At 43.2% G+C, this 14,409-nt stretch overlaps 1 protein-coding gene across 1 annotated transcript; it reads right to left on the bottom strand.

Annotated features, from left to right (window-relative positions):
• Nucleotides 1-12,670: 12,670 nt before the first annotated feature.
• Nucleotides 12,671-13,633, bottom strand: LOC116895396 (olfactory receptor 5V1-like). Its single transcript, XM_032896684.1, has one exon. The coding sequence runs from the start codon at nucleotides 13,631-13,633 to the stop codon at nucleotides 12,671-12,673; it is 963 nt and encodes a 320-aa protein (XP_032752575.1).
• Between the last annotated feature and the right edge of the window lie 776 nt (nucleotides 13,634-14,409).

Genomic DNA, 14,409 nt, shown 5'->3' with positions numbered 1-14,409 from the left:
GTAGCAGGCAGGCAGGCACGGTGCTAGAGTAGTAGCTAAAAGCTGATGTCTGATCCACAGAGGGATGGGGGATGGGGAGGGACGGAGGGAGAGGGAAAGGGAGAGAGGAAGAGAGAGATTGTTGGGTCTGGTGTGGGGTTTTGAGATTTCAAAATGACATCCCTAATGACATACCTCAACCAGCAAGGCCATACCTTCTAATTCTTCCTAAACATACCACCAACAACTAGGAACAAAGCATTCAAGTATATGAGTCTCTGGCGACCATTCTTGTGGGGAAACTCTGTTAATGAATGTCAAAAGTTCACCAGGACCAAAGAGCCTCTGAGCATAGGGTAATATGGGGGACTCCCTTCATTAGCAGGGCTGCTCCTTCTCTGACCTTGTCTGGAGAATTTTAAGCCCCCCCCCAATGTCTCTACCTGAGATTACAGGATCAAGTTCTTTTCCCCTGATAAGAACCTTCTCAGGTTGCACCTGAGATTCCTGAAATGTTTCCCCATGCTAGTGAGGCATGGCGGTATCCTAAGCCCTCAGCCAATGACCTTTGCCTAACCTGGATGTTCCTACCCTCAGAACCCCAAAACTTTACAAGCCTTGAATCACCCAAAGTAAAGTTGATCTGACTTCCCCCAGATGGTCCCAGTTATTCACCTTAGGTACTCACAGGGCTTCCAAAACCAATGGCCAATGAGCTGAGGCAAAATGAGAAGGTTGGACATCAGTCAGAGAAAGGGAGGGGGGGCTCTGGCAGTTAGATGGAGAAGGGAGATTTTTGTCCTGGGCTTAGAGTGGGCAGACAAATGAAACTGAGGAGAGGTAAATAGCCTTGTGGAAGACATAGAATAGAATAAATTGGTTATGTAAATTAAGAGCTATTTGGGAATAAGCCAAAGCTTATGGTTTAGGTATTTATTCATAAATAATTAGTCTCAGAGTTGTTCTGGGAATAATGAGGCCAGGTGGAAAAGCTAGTGGATATAGGAAGTGAGTGGATGACCACAGGAAGAATTCAGGGACCCAATGGGATGCCGTGCAGTGGACTGGGGTTAGCGCCTTTGATCACCTCACTTCCATGAACCCCTACTCTAACTGTGGTCAGTAGATATTTTGGTTCACCTAGAATTTGTCATTTCAGAGCCAACACCTAGTAGTTCCCCCCTGACTCTCAATCTGATTATTGTCTTTCCTCCAAATGCAGTTACCTTTGTCTAAGGTCCTTTAGGGGAAGGTAAGGAGAGAGATTAACTGCACAAACTTTTGGTAGTATTCTGGAGTTCTACAAGGAGACCCAGTCTATCATTCAAAGGGTCTAGAAATACAAAGAGGCCAATACACCAATACACCAATTCACCAATATACCAATACACCAATACACCAATACACCAATACACCAATACACCAATACACCAATTCCTTCAGTGTAGGAACTGGTGGAGAACCTTGACTGTGTTTTACGATTCAGGTTTGAAGTATGTTCCTTGGACCTTGCCCTTTTCTTTTGCACAGATAAAGTGGAACTCTATCCATTTCACTTCTGGGAACAGTATGGCTAACTAACTAAAGTCATTAGATTAGCGCAGGACAAACTATCCTGATTGTTGCCTTGAGTCTGCAATCTGTTACCGTAACCACGCTCACTTGACATTGATGGTTGTGTGCTGTCATTTGGCCCATGGTACCCATGAATACAGTTACTCTAACTGCACTTAAGTAATTCCATTACCACAGTTTCAGTTGTAAGATCTGTAAGGTAGCTTTATAAGAATGCCAGGGATCCTCTCTCATACATTCGATTTCGAGTCACATCTTCTGACTCTCCACCCAGTGGGTGAATAGACATTAAATCATACATTCATTCTAACATTCAGTCTCCCCCAGCCTTTAATTTCTTCCTTATGTGAAACCAAAGAAGGTCCAGAGCATCTAACTCGCTCACTGTGGGAGACCTCCTATGTTTCTGCCAACCAGAGAAGCAAACTGTTAGGGCTTTCTCAGTTCTTAGATACTCTCAGTTCCTCTTCTGTTGCTGTGGTATAAAACCATGACCAAGGCAACTTATAGAAGAAAGAATTTATTTGGGCTTATTGTTGCAAAGGCAAGAGTCTATCACCATCATGGCTGGTAGGCATGGTGTCTGGAGCAAAAAGTTGAGAGCTCACATCTTGAACCACAAGCATGATGAGGACAAAACACTGGAAATGGAGAGAAGCTGGGACACCCTAAAGCCCCATCCTGCACCCACCCCCGGTGACATACTTTCTCAAGCCAGGCCACACCTCCTGTAATCCCAGCATTCAAGAGGAGGTAGAAGGACACTAAGTTCAAGCCCAGCATGCTTGCAGAATGTGTGCGAACCAACTTCAAGTCAACTGCCCTTGAACAGTTTCCCTCTTCAGCGTGGCTGAGTGAGGGGTGTGGAAGCCTAAGGCACTTGCCCATGCAGTTAACTTACCCCTTTAGCATCTTTAGAGCCTAACCTTGCCTGTGCCACTTCCACGGTGCCATGTGCCATGTGCCATGTGCCATGTGCTGTTCCACTTGTGTAGGTCTTGATAGGTCAAGGGACACACAATTCATATGGATAGCTTCAATATCAGGGCACGTAAGGGATATTTCTCAGAAGAAAGGGAATTACTTGGAGAAAAGAACTTTGCTCCAAATTCTAGAGGATTGTGACAATGATTATGTGACAGGGGACTCAGGCTTTTTATGGTGTCTGATTTGCTACAGATGCTTTGGCCATCATTGGAACAGAGAACTCAGAATCGGGACTGGACGAGTGAGCCACTCCATGTTAACGATTTCTAGTCAACAAGATTAGGAGCCTTTCACAGTATACATAGTGGTAATGTTTTAGTTGCATTTTGATTTTAGGTCTATAGATACGGTATTGACTAAATGTCTCTGCAAATTGAAATATTTGGATTCCTGCTCAGTCACATGACTTCTCTGACTTTTAAATTACATCATCCCCTGTTGTCCAGCTCACTATTCTCCTAGTCAGACCACCACCATCTTACTCAGATCAGCTGCTTGCAAGGCATCATTAGAGATGGGTTTGTTTTCTTCTGACATTCTCCCAGAGACAGACAAAGCAGGGGGATTTGTTGGCACCTCACCTGAGAGCCATTTCTCCTAGGCAGTTGTTTGCAACTTTGTCCTAACTGCACATGGCTCTGGTGGCTTGGATTGGGGCTCAAGTACAGAAACTGTGGAAGACTTGGGAAGGGAGCTCCATCTATGTGGTTATAGGGAAGCCACCGTTAATACTAAGTGAAGACTGTCCAGTGTGGTTGCTTTGGGGTAACCCACACTCCTGTAAACAGCTTCTCATCCACTTTCTGTAAGTAAAGCTCAAAAAACTCATGCGTTCCCTGGGAAATTGAACTTTGGTTTATTGTCGAGAAACAGAAAGGTTCAAATCCAGACAATTGTTGACATTGAGCTCTCCCTTGATTTACTAATTAATCAAGAAGAGGAAGGAAAAAAGTTAGTATTTTACTGCTTTTATGGTATAAGTATATCCATTACCAAGGTTTATCCTCTTGTGCCATAAGACCTGTACGAGACAATTATTGGAGAAAATAAGTTTAAAGGCAATGGAGGATCCACACAATACACAAATGCCTCTATTAGTTTTGAATTCAAATAGTTGTAGTTCTTTTGCCTCAAGAGATAGTATGCGAGGAATATCCAGTGCTGTCTTTCCTTCTAGAGTTTTAAATAGTGGGTTATACATATAAGCCTGTTGATCATGTTGAAATTGCACTGGAAATACATGTGTAGCTCAGGAAGCTGCTTGCCCAAGTTCAAATAGGTTGTAAACCAGCGTTTGCATAGGGTCTCCCAAATCCTCATCAGGAAGTGGAGAGAATTCAAGATTAGATTATTATGCTTCAGGGTCATCTTCAGGCAATGGAAGGAAGACACCTTTAAAGGAGGCTCCAGAGAGGAAGCTGAGGGAGTCAGGTCAGTGGTGCTGTTTTTACTTTCGATTTCGCCTGAATGGGGAAAAAAATCTCCTTTTTTGCCTTAAAAAAAACAAATTTAATGTTTGATTATCCAGTTTATACTTGTTCAAGAAATTAGCCTTATCTTCCTAGTGATTAGTATCCTCCTTCTCTTCCTTAAGTATTTTCATAACAGTGTAAATTAGTGCCCAGGTGATCCATATTGAATGGGGATCTTTCCCTCATGTTTACATGTCTTTTCGCTATTCTTTCAGAATGGGTTCCATACTTCTTTATCTAAAGTTCCTTCTTCTGGAAGCCAGGGATTATAATTGTAAACAATGTGCAGTCAATAGCTGTGACTTTAATACTTGTGCTCCTGCTTTCTTTAAAAAGCCTACAAGATCAGCATACAGCAAAGCCTACCCTGGTCCCTGCCCCATTATTCTCACTCACCTCCTTCTCTGAGGGCCCCACTCTCTTATCTCATAACCAACTTCAGTTCCCATCCATGGTGCCACATTTTTACTGCTTTAGAATAGCAGTGGGGCCTAGGAGAAGGGGGGCTAATAAATGAGTCAGATTAAACTCGGATGCAACAGACAATTTTATTCAGAGCACCCAACAATTTATATTCTGAGAGTTAAAAAGAATCACATGAGTAAAGTGTACTATCATAAGGACAAGCTAACGTGTCAAAAACACATTTTTCCATAGAGAAATATAAACAAATAGGAACAGTCAGTTGTAATGAATAATCTGAAGTAAACTCTGGAAGAAACACACATGCGCATGTGCAAACACACACACACACACACACATTCAAAGAACATTTCTGTGTTTTGAAGAAACTGAGATCACAAGACTCTTGTCTTGTTTGCTTGGAGTATTCTCAGAAGCACTCAGAATCCTCCTCACACAACTCCACTCGGGCTGGGTTCTGACAGATAGGGGATTCAACACTGATACTTTCAAGGATTCTTCATTTGAACCCTCAGATCCTACACACAACTTGCTGGAGCTGGTCTTCTCCAGAATGCCCTTTCTCTTCTTCAAGTGTCTTGTTTCCCATTCTGCAAGTCAGGATGATCCACGCACTTGGCATTGGTTTTCAGCACCAACTCTATCCTCTTGCATTCTTCTCTACAACGTAGAGGTGGAAAGTGTGGTAAGCCATATTCCTAGACTCTCTTGCCAACAGGCTTCTATTTTGGATTCTGTCAATGAGAGTCATGTGTAAGGTAATGGAAAGAAAGGAGGATAGGATGGGAACTGAAAAGTAGTCATCTTCCTGTGGATCTCATAGCAGCATCAGAGGCAGCAGACCCTAGGGGTGGTGGTAGCTGTTGCATGCTGTCTCCAATAGCTGCTAGTCCTAAAATATAAAGCCAGAGAAGGGTAGCAGACTGTCTCTGTGGTGAGACTGGAGGCTTCTAGATAGAGGGTATATAACCTACACCCCCTCTTTTACTTCTACCCACACATAATTGTATTATTTCTTTTTTTTTTAAGATTTATTTATTTTGTATATGAGTACACTGTAGCTGTCTTCTGACACACCAGAAGAGGGCATCGGATTCCATTACAGATGGTTGTGAGCCACCATGTGGTTGCTGGGATTTGAACTCAGGACCTCTGGAAGAGCAGTCAGTGCTCTTAACCACTGAGCCATCTCTCCAGCCCCCAATTGTATTATTTCTTATGTCAACATTCTTTACACTGAAATACTTATGGTAGGCTTTTTAATACTGCATTCACATTAAGAATGCTTCCAGGAGGGGCCGGAGAGATGGCTCAATGGTTAAGAGCACTGACTGCTCTTCCAGGGGTCCTGAGTTCAATTCCCAGCAACCACATGGTGACTCACAACCATCTGTAATGGGATCTGATGCCCTCTTCTAGTGTGTCTGAAGACAGATACAGCATATTCATATAAATAAAAACAAATAAAGCTTAAGAATGCTTCTAGGAAACAGTCTTCCTAAGTGGTACAAGCTATCTGAACTGAGAGAGCTGGATGGTATGTGCGTGCGTAATGGAATTACAGAGAGTGTGTGGTAATATTAGAGCCCGTAGAAGGTGGGAATCTGGGAACTTGTGATGTACGAGAGTGAAACAGGCTCAAAACTATCAACAGCCTTTCTCTGAAATAAAGTTTCTATTTAAATTCAGCTCTGGAGTATCATAGACCTCTGTGTGGGGTGAAGACTACAGTATGGTGAACAGGCTGCTGTTGATGACTACAGCTGGAAGCTTACAGGAAGAGTGTGACAGACTTGGGTATTCTCTTCCTCATTGAAGTCAGGCCAGATGACCAAAAAAACCACTTGAACAACATTAAATCCACTTGAACAACATTAAATCAAAACACAAAACCATTAGAACAACAAAACCTCTGACTGTGTTAGACACTTTGTCCCTGTGATAAGCATCTGAGAAAATCCACTTCAGAGAAGAAAAGATTTCTTCTCTCACAGTTCTGAAAGTTTCTACCAATGGTTGGTTCATTCCTTACTTCTGGAAACAAAACATCATGGCAGAGTGGCATTTTGGAGCATCGATGCTCTGGTTATCCAGAGACAGACAAGGGCAAGGAGGAGCAGGAGAGAGAGAGAACAGAAAACAGATACCTTTCACGGAAAACACATTCCAATCAGATTCCACTGCCCACCCCCTCCCAGTAACTCCATCAGATTATAAGTCCATTGATGAAACAATTCATTGATAGAACAGAGCCCTCAAAATCGAACCACTGCTCAATGAGAAAATCATCCCACTGGAGACTGAGACTTCAACACAAAGCGTCCCCCAGACACTCTACGCACCATAACACTGTGAAATATACAATTACAAAATAAATGATAAGTCCAAAATTTCATCAGGTCTCTTATTAATATAAGAATTAATATAAGAATTGATGAAACCCTTTTAACAAGAATAAGAAAATACAACTAGATTTGCACAAGTACTAGAACATTAAATTTTTTCCATTGGTTAAAGCAAAGCGCTCCTACAATCCACAAACTCAGAGAAGCTAAGTAACAAGGAGGGCTCAAGGGTACTGACGAGTTTCTCTGGGAAGGGAAAGTAGATGGAGGGGTGGTACACAGAGATGGAAACAGGAGGGATCAGGTCAGAAGGAGGGAAGTTTACAGGAAAAACATGATGGGCTCGGGTAGTCTATTCTTCACTGAAGTCAGGCCAAACAACCAAAAATTGGAGGCTGGAGGTTAAAGACCCCCTTTTCTCTAAAGGAAGTCATACAAGCCTAAGGTCTACTACTATAGAAGTAAGTTTTACGGTCCACCGACTCTGAGCTAAAAACAGGCCCGGACGAGCCCAGACACGCCCAGGCCCATAGGGCTCGCCGTTAAAACTAACAGACCATAAAAGGAAAAAAAAAATACAGAACAAGCCCGGGGTATCGGATCTGACTCACAGGCCATCTGGCAGGAAGAGATAAGCCCCTGACATTCCAGACGCCTCGGCCGGCACGTATACTTTTGCCATGTTTTAACCTCATTTGAATATGCTTGAATTAGCCAATTGTATACCTATACCTCTATACCTCATTTGAATATGTTGAAGTAACCAATCGGGTGTAGCTGTACATCCACACCTCATTTGAATCCACCAATCAAGTCCCCATAACCATGCATCTGCTTCTGTAAGCCTGCTTCTGCTCCCCAGAACCCTATAAAAACCCGTCTCTGGTTCTGCTAGGCGCGCCAGTCCTCTCGAGTTGACTGAGACGCCCGCAGGTACCTGTGTTCCTGAACAATAAACCCTCTTGCTGATTGCATCCAGTGGTCTCGGCCTGGGCTGGTCATTGGGCTGGGGGATCTCCCTCCCGAGGGAAGATTCTCTCTGAGGATCTTTCAGAGGGAAAAGAGAAGAAGGAGGGAGAGAATATTGTGGGGTGGCATCTCAGAGATGAGCTAGAAAACTAGTGCAATAGAAACTTCCAGAAATCAAAGTGGGTAACCCTAGCTAAGACTCCTATCAATGGGGGATATAGAGCCTGAACCAGCCTTTTCCTCTGGTCTCCCCTACAGGACTTGTAGACATTTTAAATCTTAATTTGGGTTTCTATCCCGCCTTTATCATTTGGTTCCTGGATAAAAGGCACACAACCTTTACTATTTACAATAACCCTTAAATGGCACAAGAGCTGGGCAGATATACACCCTCTGTGCTATTCGAATCTACTTTCCTATTGAAAACCCCAAGATATAACTTATTATGTTTCAAAGACTTCTAGTAGAGGGATTGGGACATCAACCCAGCCACAAAACCTTTGACCTACAATTTGTCCTGCCTCTAAGATGTGTTGAGGTAAAGGTGTTGCAGAAATTGTGGGAGTGGCCAACCATCTTAAGATCCATGCCATGAGAGGGAGCCCATCCCTGACACTGCCTGAAAGGCCCAGAGATCTAGGATAGAATCAAACAAGACTGGCAAAAAAAAAAAAAAAAAAAAAAAGTCGATGAAAAGATTTCTTTTCTTTTTTTTCCCCATCTTTATTAGCTTGAGTATTTATTTACATTTCGATTGTTATTCCCCTTCCCAGTTTGCCAACATTCCCCCTAACCCCCTCCCCTTCTATATTGGTGTTCCCTCCCCACCTCCCCCATTACCGCTCTCCCCCAACAATCACTGGGGTTCAGTCTTGGCAGGACCAAGGGCTTCCCCTTCCACTGGTGCTCTTACTAGGCTATTCATTTGCTACCTATGAGGTTGGAGCCCAGGGTCAGTCCATGTATAGTCTTTGGGTAGTGGCTTAGTCCCTGGAAGCTCTGGTTGGTTGGCACTGTTGTTCATATGGGGTCTCGAGCCCCTTCAAGCTCTTCCAGTCCTTTCTCTGATTCCTTCAATGGGGGTCCCATTGTCAGTTCAGTGGTTTGCTGCTGGCATTTGCCTCTGTATTTGCTGTATTCTGGCTGTGTCTCTCAGGAGAGATCTACATCCGGTTCCTGTTGGCCTGCACTTCTTTGCTTCATCCATCTTATCTAATTGGGTGGCTGTATATGTATGGGCCACATGTGGGGCAATTTCTAATGATATTCTACTATACTTATAGATTGGTGCCTAGCCTAACTGTCATCAGAGGGGCTTCATCCAGAAATTGATGGAAACAGATGCAGAGATCCACAGCCAAACATTAGGCAGGGCTTGGGAACTCCTGCAGAAGAGGGAGAGGAAAGAATTGTAGGAGCCAGAGAGGTCAACAATACTATGAGAAAACCTAGAGAATCAACTAACCTTGGCTCATAGGAGTTCACAGAGCCTGAACTGATAACCAGGGAGCCTGCAAGGGACTAACCTAGGTAGTTCTAGTCCCAACAGTGGGAGCAGGAGTTGTCTCTGATTCTTTGCTGGCTTTTGGGACCCTTTTCCTCATACCAAGTTCTCATCCAGCCTTAATACAAGGGCAGGTGTCTTACTGCAATTTTATTTGCTATGTTTGGTTGCTATCCAAAGGGAACCTGACCTTTTCTTAACAGAGAGGAGCAGAAGTGGATTGAGGGGCATGGTAGAGGTAGGAGGGACTGAGAGGAGGGGAGGGAGGGGAAATTATAGTCACGATGTAAAACAAGACTTTTTAAAAAGAACTAACAAAATTAAAAAAAATTCCATTGACACCCCCTTTGCCCTCAGAGGAGCCCTTCCCCCACTCTCTGAGGAAACCCACTTGGAATCATCAATTGTCTTATAAGTAATACAGATTCTATTTAAGGTGCTCATCCATACTGAATTCGGTGTGTAATAAAGATGCTTGCCCACACATGACAGCACTGTTTGTCAGGGCCAAGTTATAAAATCAGCCTTGGGCATGCGTCAGTGTATGGATAAGGGAATGTGGTATAGATACACATTTGAGTACCATTCAGCCATTGAAAATTGAAATTCTGTCATTTGTGGGAAAATGGAAGGAACTAGAGATCATCATATATAAGAAATAAGCCAGGCTCAGAAAGATAATTATCACAGTTTTCTCTTGTATGTGGAATGTAGACATTTTATAATGGCATCAAAGTAGAAGGGAGACTACTTGGCAAAGGGGAGACCAGAAGACAAAGGAAGGAGAACAAGAAAGAATGATGGGGTAATCATGATCCAAGAACATTGTTCCCATGCTTGAAAATGTCAGGGTGAACCCATTATTTTGTACAAATAATATATACAAATGAAAGTATGAGTAGCGACACAAAGTGCCCTTTGGAGGTTTGCCAGATTTATTTCAAAATAGAATGTCAAGGATTCAACATTTTCGAAAGAAACATTGTTGCTATGCATCTTAGTGGACTTTTCAGACGCTGGACCAAGACGCTGGACCAAAGAGGAGAGGCACTGCTCACCCGTCTGAGTGTTCTTACGTGAATGCAATCAACAGGAATTCTAAGCCAAGGTGTTATCACCAGTAGCTTGGAGTTTCTCTGTTTCTTTGTTTGACTTTATAATAGCAATAAAAAATGACATGCCAAATGATCTCTGGATTACATAAAGGATGGCATGAAGTAGAAGCTTGGAAAGTTGGTTGGATGGTGTTTTGCTGGGGCAGACATGTGAAGGAGTGTTTAGCTGATGTGGACACAGGTGAAAGACTAAGGCAGACTCATGAAGGAGCGTCTAGCTGAAGCAGACACAGGAGAGAGGATGTTCCACTAAAGCAAGCACGTGAAAGGACATGTGGTGAAGGATTCTCGGTTAACAACATGCATGTATTGGTCTGCCTCACATTGCGTACTTGAGCTGCATTTGTTGGGACTGCATAGAGAGAAATGCACCAAAATCATCGGGTGGTGTGCTGCAGTTTCTCGACGATTCCTCGGACTCGGGCTGATTGGCACAGTGATGTCAACTGAGACATGCACGTGCTGAGGCAAGACATGTGGAGGACACGTGATGTTTGGAGGGTAGAATAATATCTACAGGCAGACATTTATTTTATTGATGGCTCATCTAAGAGTATAAGAGGGATTCATGGTCCAGATATTCATCAATCTATTAATATTTCCTTTTCCTCAGTCCAACAGGTGAAGCTGCCTGCTTGGATCCATCTATTACAGTTAGCTCATACGCCTTTAAATATTGCTTCAGATTCTGCTTAGGTTGTAGGGTTATTTCCAGCATTAGACTAATATTTATGCACATTCTAACCACCCTGGTTTTATTGCAGAAGGAAACAAGCAAGCTAGTGCATTAACCTGCTTTGTTTTTACTTCTGCAGAAGAAAATTGGAAAGGGATATGGATGTGTTACTGCAGATGGGTCTGCTGAAACATGAATTCTTCTTTGGCTTCTCTGGCCATAGGCCATTGAGGACAATAGTGGAGGGCAAGGAGACAATGGAAGTTGGCAGAAAGATAGCAAACCTCCAGCTAACGGGCAAAGGAGATACAGACCACATCATCAGAAGTCAAGTCTGCCCACCAGGGGCCAAGCTAAGGCCATGTGCACAAGGGAGAAGTTAGTCTATGAGTCCCTTGTCACCTGAAAATCTTTTTCTGGCAATGCTATCTGCTTTGACCTATGCATCTGCAGCGAGTGCATTAATCTGTATACTGTATGTATTATGTTCCTCATGCTCCTTTGCTTCAACTTGTAGACTGAATGAATACAGCTCCTGTTATCTTTACTAATGACCCTGTTATGACTGGACCTGGGAGCCATAATAGACTCATTCATTTCATATGGAGAAGGGACTGCATTTAATTTTCCTTGGGATTTAAATCATTTCCTATTTGCATAGGACATAGTGACATTTGTATTCTAATTAAAGGCAACTACGGGCTTCTGTTCTTGAAGACACCAGAGCTAGTAATTATATGTGTCTTTTTCAAGCTATTCCTTAGATTGTTTTTTTCTTATCCAAATAATAATGTAACCAATAGTATTAGACAGTTTGGATTCCTGTTCTTGGTGGCAGAGTATACAGACCGTGCTTTTACTGTTCTAGTGTTTTTCATTATATTTATAATTTGCTTGCTTATAGAATATTTACACATCAAATGACAGATTTATCTACAACATCTCAAACCAAAACCACTCTGGATAGCCTGTGTTTCAAAATAAAGGAGGAGGAGAAGTCAGAATATGGCCCAAGAATGGAGTCATGTGTGGAGAATCCTGAGTGTTTCTGAGAAAACTGCAAGAAAACAACACATGAGTCATGTCCTCAGTTTCTTCAAAACTTGGAATTGTCCTTGGAATGTGTTTTTGTGCTCCTCCAAGCTCTAGTAGATAGTGAGTTTTCTTCATGTTCTTCGTTGTAGCTGGCTATTGTCATTTGTTTATATGTTTCTATGGAAAAATATGTTTCTGTCATATTCAGCTTGCTCTTGTAATTGCACACTTTACTCATGTGACTCTTCTTAGCTCTCAGAATATAAATTGTCAGATGCTCTGAATAAAGTTGGCTATTGTGTCAAACTTTAGTCTGATTCATTTATTGGAACCATTCTCCAAGGTGCCGTCACCTCTGCAGGGGACTGTGAGGCCCCGTTTGAAGACTTGTGGTTGAGGCATGTCTAATGCATGGCCCATTGGACACATGCATCCTAGGGTAGCTATGAATGGGTGCAGCTAAACACAAAACCATAGATGGACTTAATTGTTCCGAGTTTTTGTGATTCTCTTTTTGAAACTTGATTATGTGGTTCTGGAGCATGAACTTTGTAAATGACAATGTCGTATAGCAAGGACAGAATGTTGGATTACTCTCTAGGCGTTGTTACTGTTAGGGAATGCGCTCCAATCAGCTTTCCCAGAGCACCTTTGACCTCCTTGTTTCTCAGGCTGTAAATGATGGGGTTCAACATGGGGGTCACAACACAGAAGAGCACAGACACCAATATGTCCATGTCCAGGGAGTAGCCTTCCCTGGGTCTGTCATAGTTGAAGTTGGCTGTTCCATAAAAGACTACCACCACAGTGAGGTGCGAGGCACAGGTGGAGAAGGCCTTTCTCCTGCCCTGAGCAGAGGGAATCCTCAGGATGGCAGAGATGATGAAAATGTAGGAGCCTGCAGTGAACAGGCAGGGGCTCAGGCCAATGGTGGCACTGGCCACGTGGAGGACAGATTCGTTGACAGAGGTGTCTGAGCAGGAGAGCTTCAGGAGCAGTGGGATGTCACAGAGAAAGTGGCTGATCTGGTTGGGGCCACACAGAGTGAGTGTGGTTGCCAGTGCTGTGTGAGTCACAGAATTCACCAAGCCACAGAGCCAGGACCCAATCACCAAGCAGATACAGACCCTTGTGCTCATGAGAACTGGATACCGAAGAGGGTAGCAAATGGCCACATAGCGGTCATAAGCCATGGCGGCCAACAAAACACATTCGGTTCCAGCACATGTCACAAAGAAGAAGATCTGGGAGAGGCAGCCCTCATAGGAGATGGTCTTCTTCTCCCGGAAGAAGTTCATTAGCATGGCCGGAATGGTGGTGGACGTGTAGCAGATGTCCAGGAAGCTCAAGTTGCTGAGGAAATAGTACATGGGAGTGTGCAGAGCAGGGCTGACCCTGGTGGCCACCATCATGAGTGTGTTCCCCAGGAGAGTTGTCAGGTAAATGACCAGGAAGACCAGGAAGAAGAAGCCCCGTAGGCTGGAGTGGTTGGAGAATCCCAGGAAGAGGAATTCTGTGACACGTGTTTGATTGGTCACTTCAAATGGAGTCATTGCTACAAACAGAGAACAAAGGACTGAGAGTAGGTATGTTCTGAAGACAGTCAAGCACGGTTCTGAGTTTCCAGACCCATGTCCAGTGGCATCAGATATACAGCAGTTTGAGCTATAGAGTGAGGTTTAGAAGACAGTGTCCCCTTATTTCTCAGGGTTTTACATGGCTGCTAATTGGGCAAAATGTACAGTAAATTGCTAACCTCTGCCTTTCTCTGGGTCTGCCATATCTCATTTCTAACCCAGAAGATTGCTGTTGTATTCTTCTTTGCATGCATCTTGTTTATTTTAATTAATACATTCTCATTGTGAAAAATTAAGACTAACAGTGAAAACAGACCCATGTATGGAACATATGCTGCCTTCCAGTGTATTCCTTTATCATCTTTCTTCCCTTATATTCATCTTTTAATCTAATTATGTGTTTAAAATATCAGGAGCGCAAATTCCCAAGGTTGTGTTGTACTTTATAACACAAAAGAAATCCCATCTCCTTATCCACTAAACACTCAGACGCTCCCTTCCTCTTGTAGGACCTTGGGAGGAGAACGGGCACGCAGAAGCTTACGTGAACGCTTCTGACTGCTTCTCCAGAGCGGAATTTTAAGTCAGCCTTTTAAATGAGTTGATGTCATCTCTTTCAGTGGGAACCTTGATCTTTTCAGCATTTGTAAGAAATTTTAACAAGTCACTAATGTTCTCTGAAGCCTCTTGACTTCCCTCGGAGTCATTGCTAGAACTTCTGTTTTTGCTGATTTCCTGTCAGCCTTGGAGGT

This window comes from Rattus rattus, chromosome 3, assembly GCF_011064425.1.
Source record: "Rattus rattus isolate New Zealand chromosome 3, Rrattus_CSIRO_v1, whole genome shotgun sequence".
In the NCBI taxonomy this organism is placed as follows: Eukaryota; Metazoa; Chordata; class Mammalia; order Rodentia; family Muridae; genus Rattus; species Rattus rattus.
Note: the sequence above shows the minus strand (reverse complement) of the source record. Positions and strands in the feature narration are given on the sequence as shown.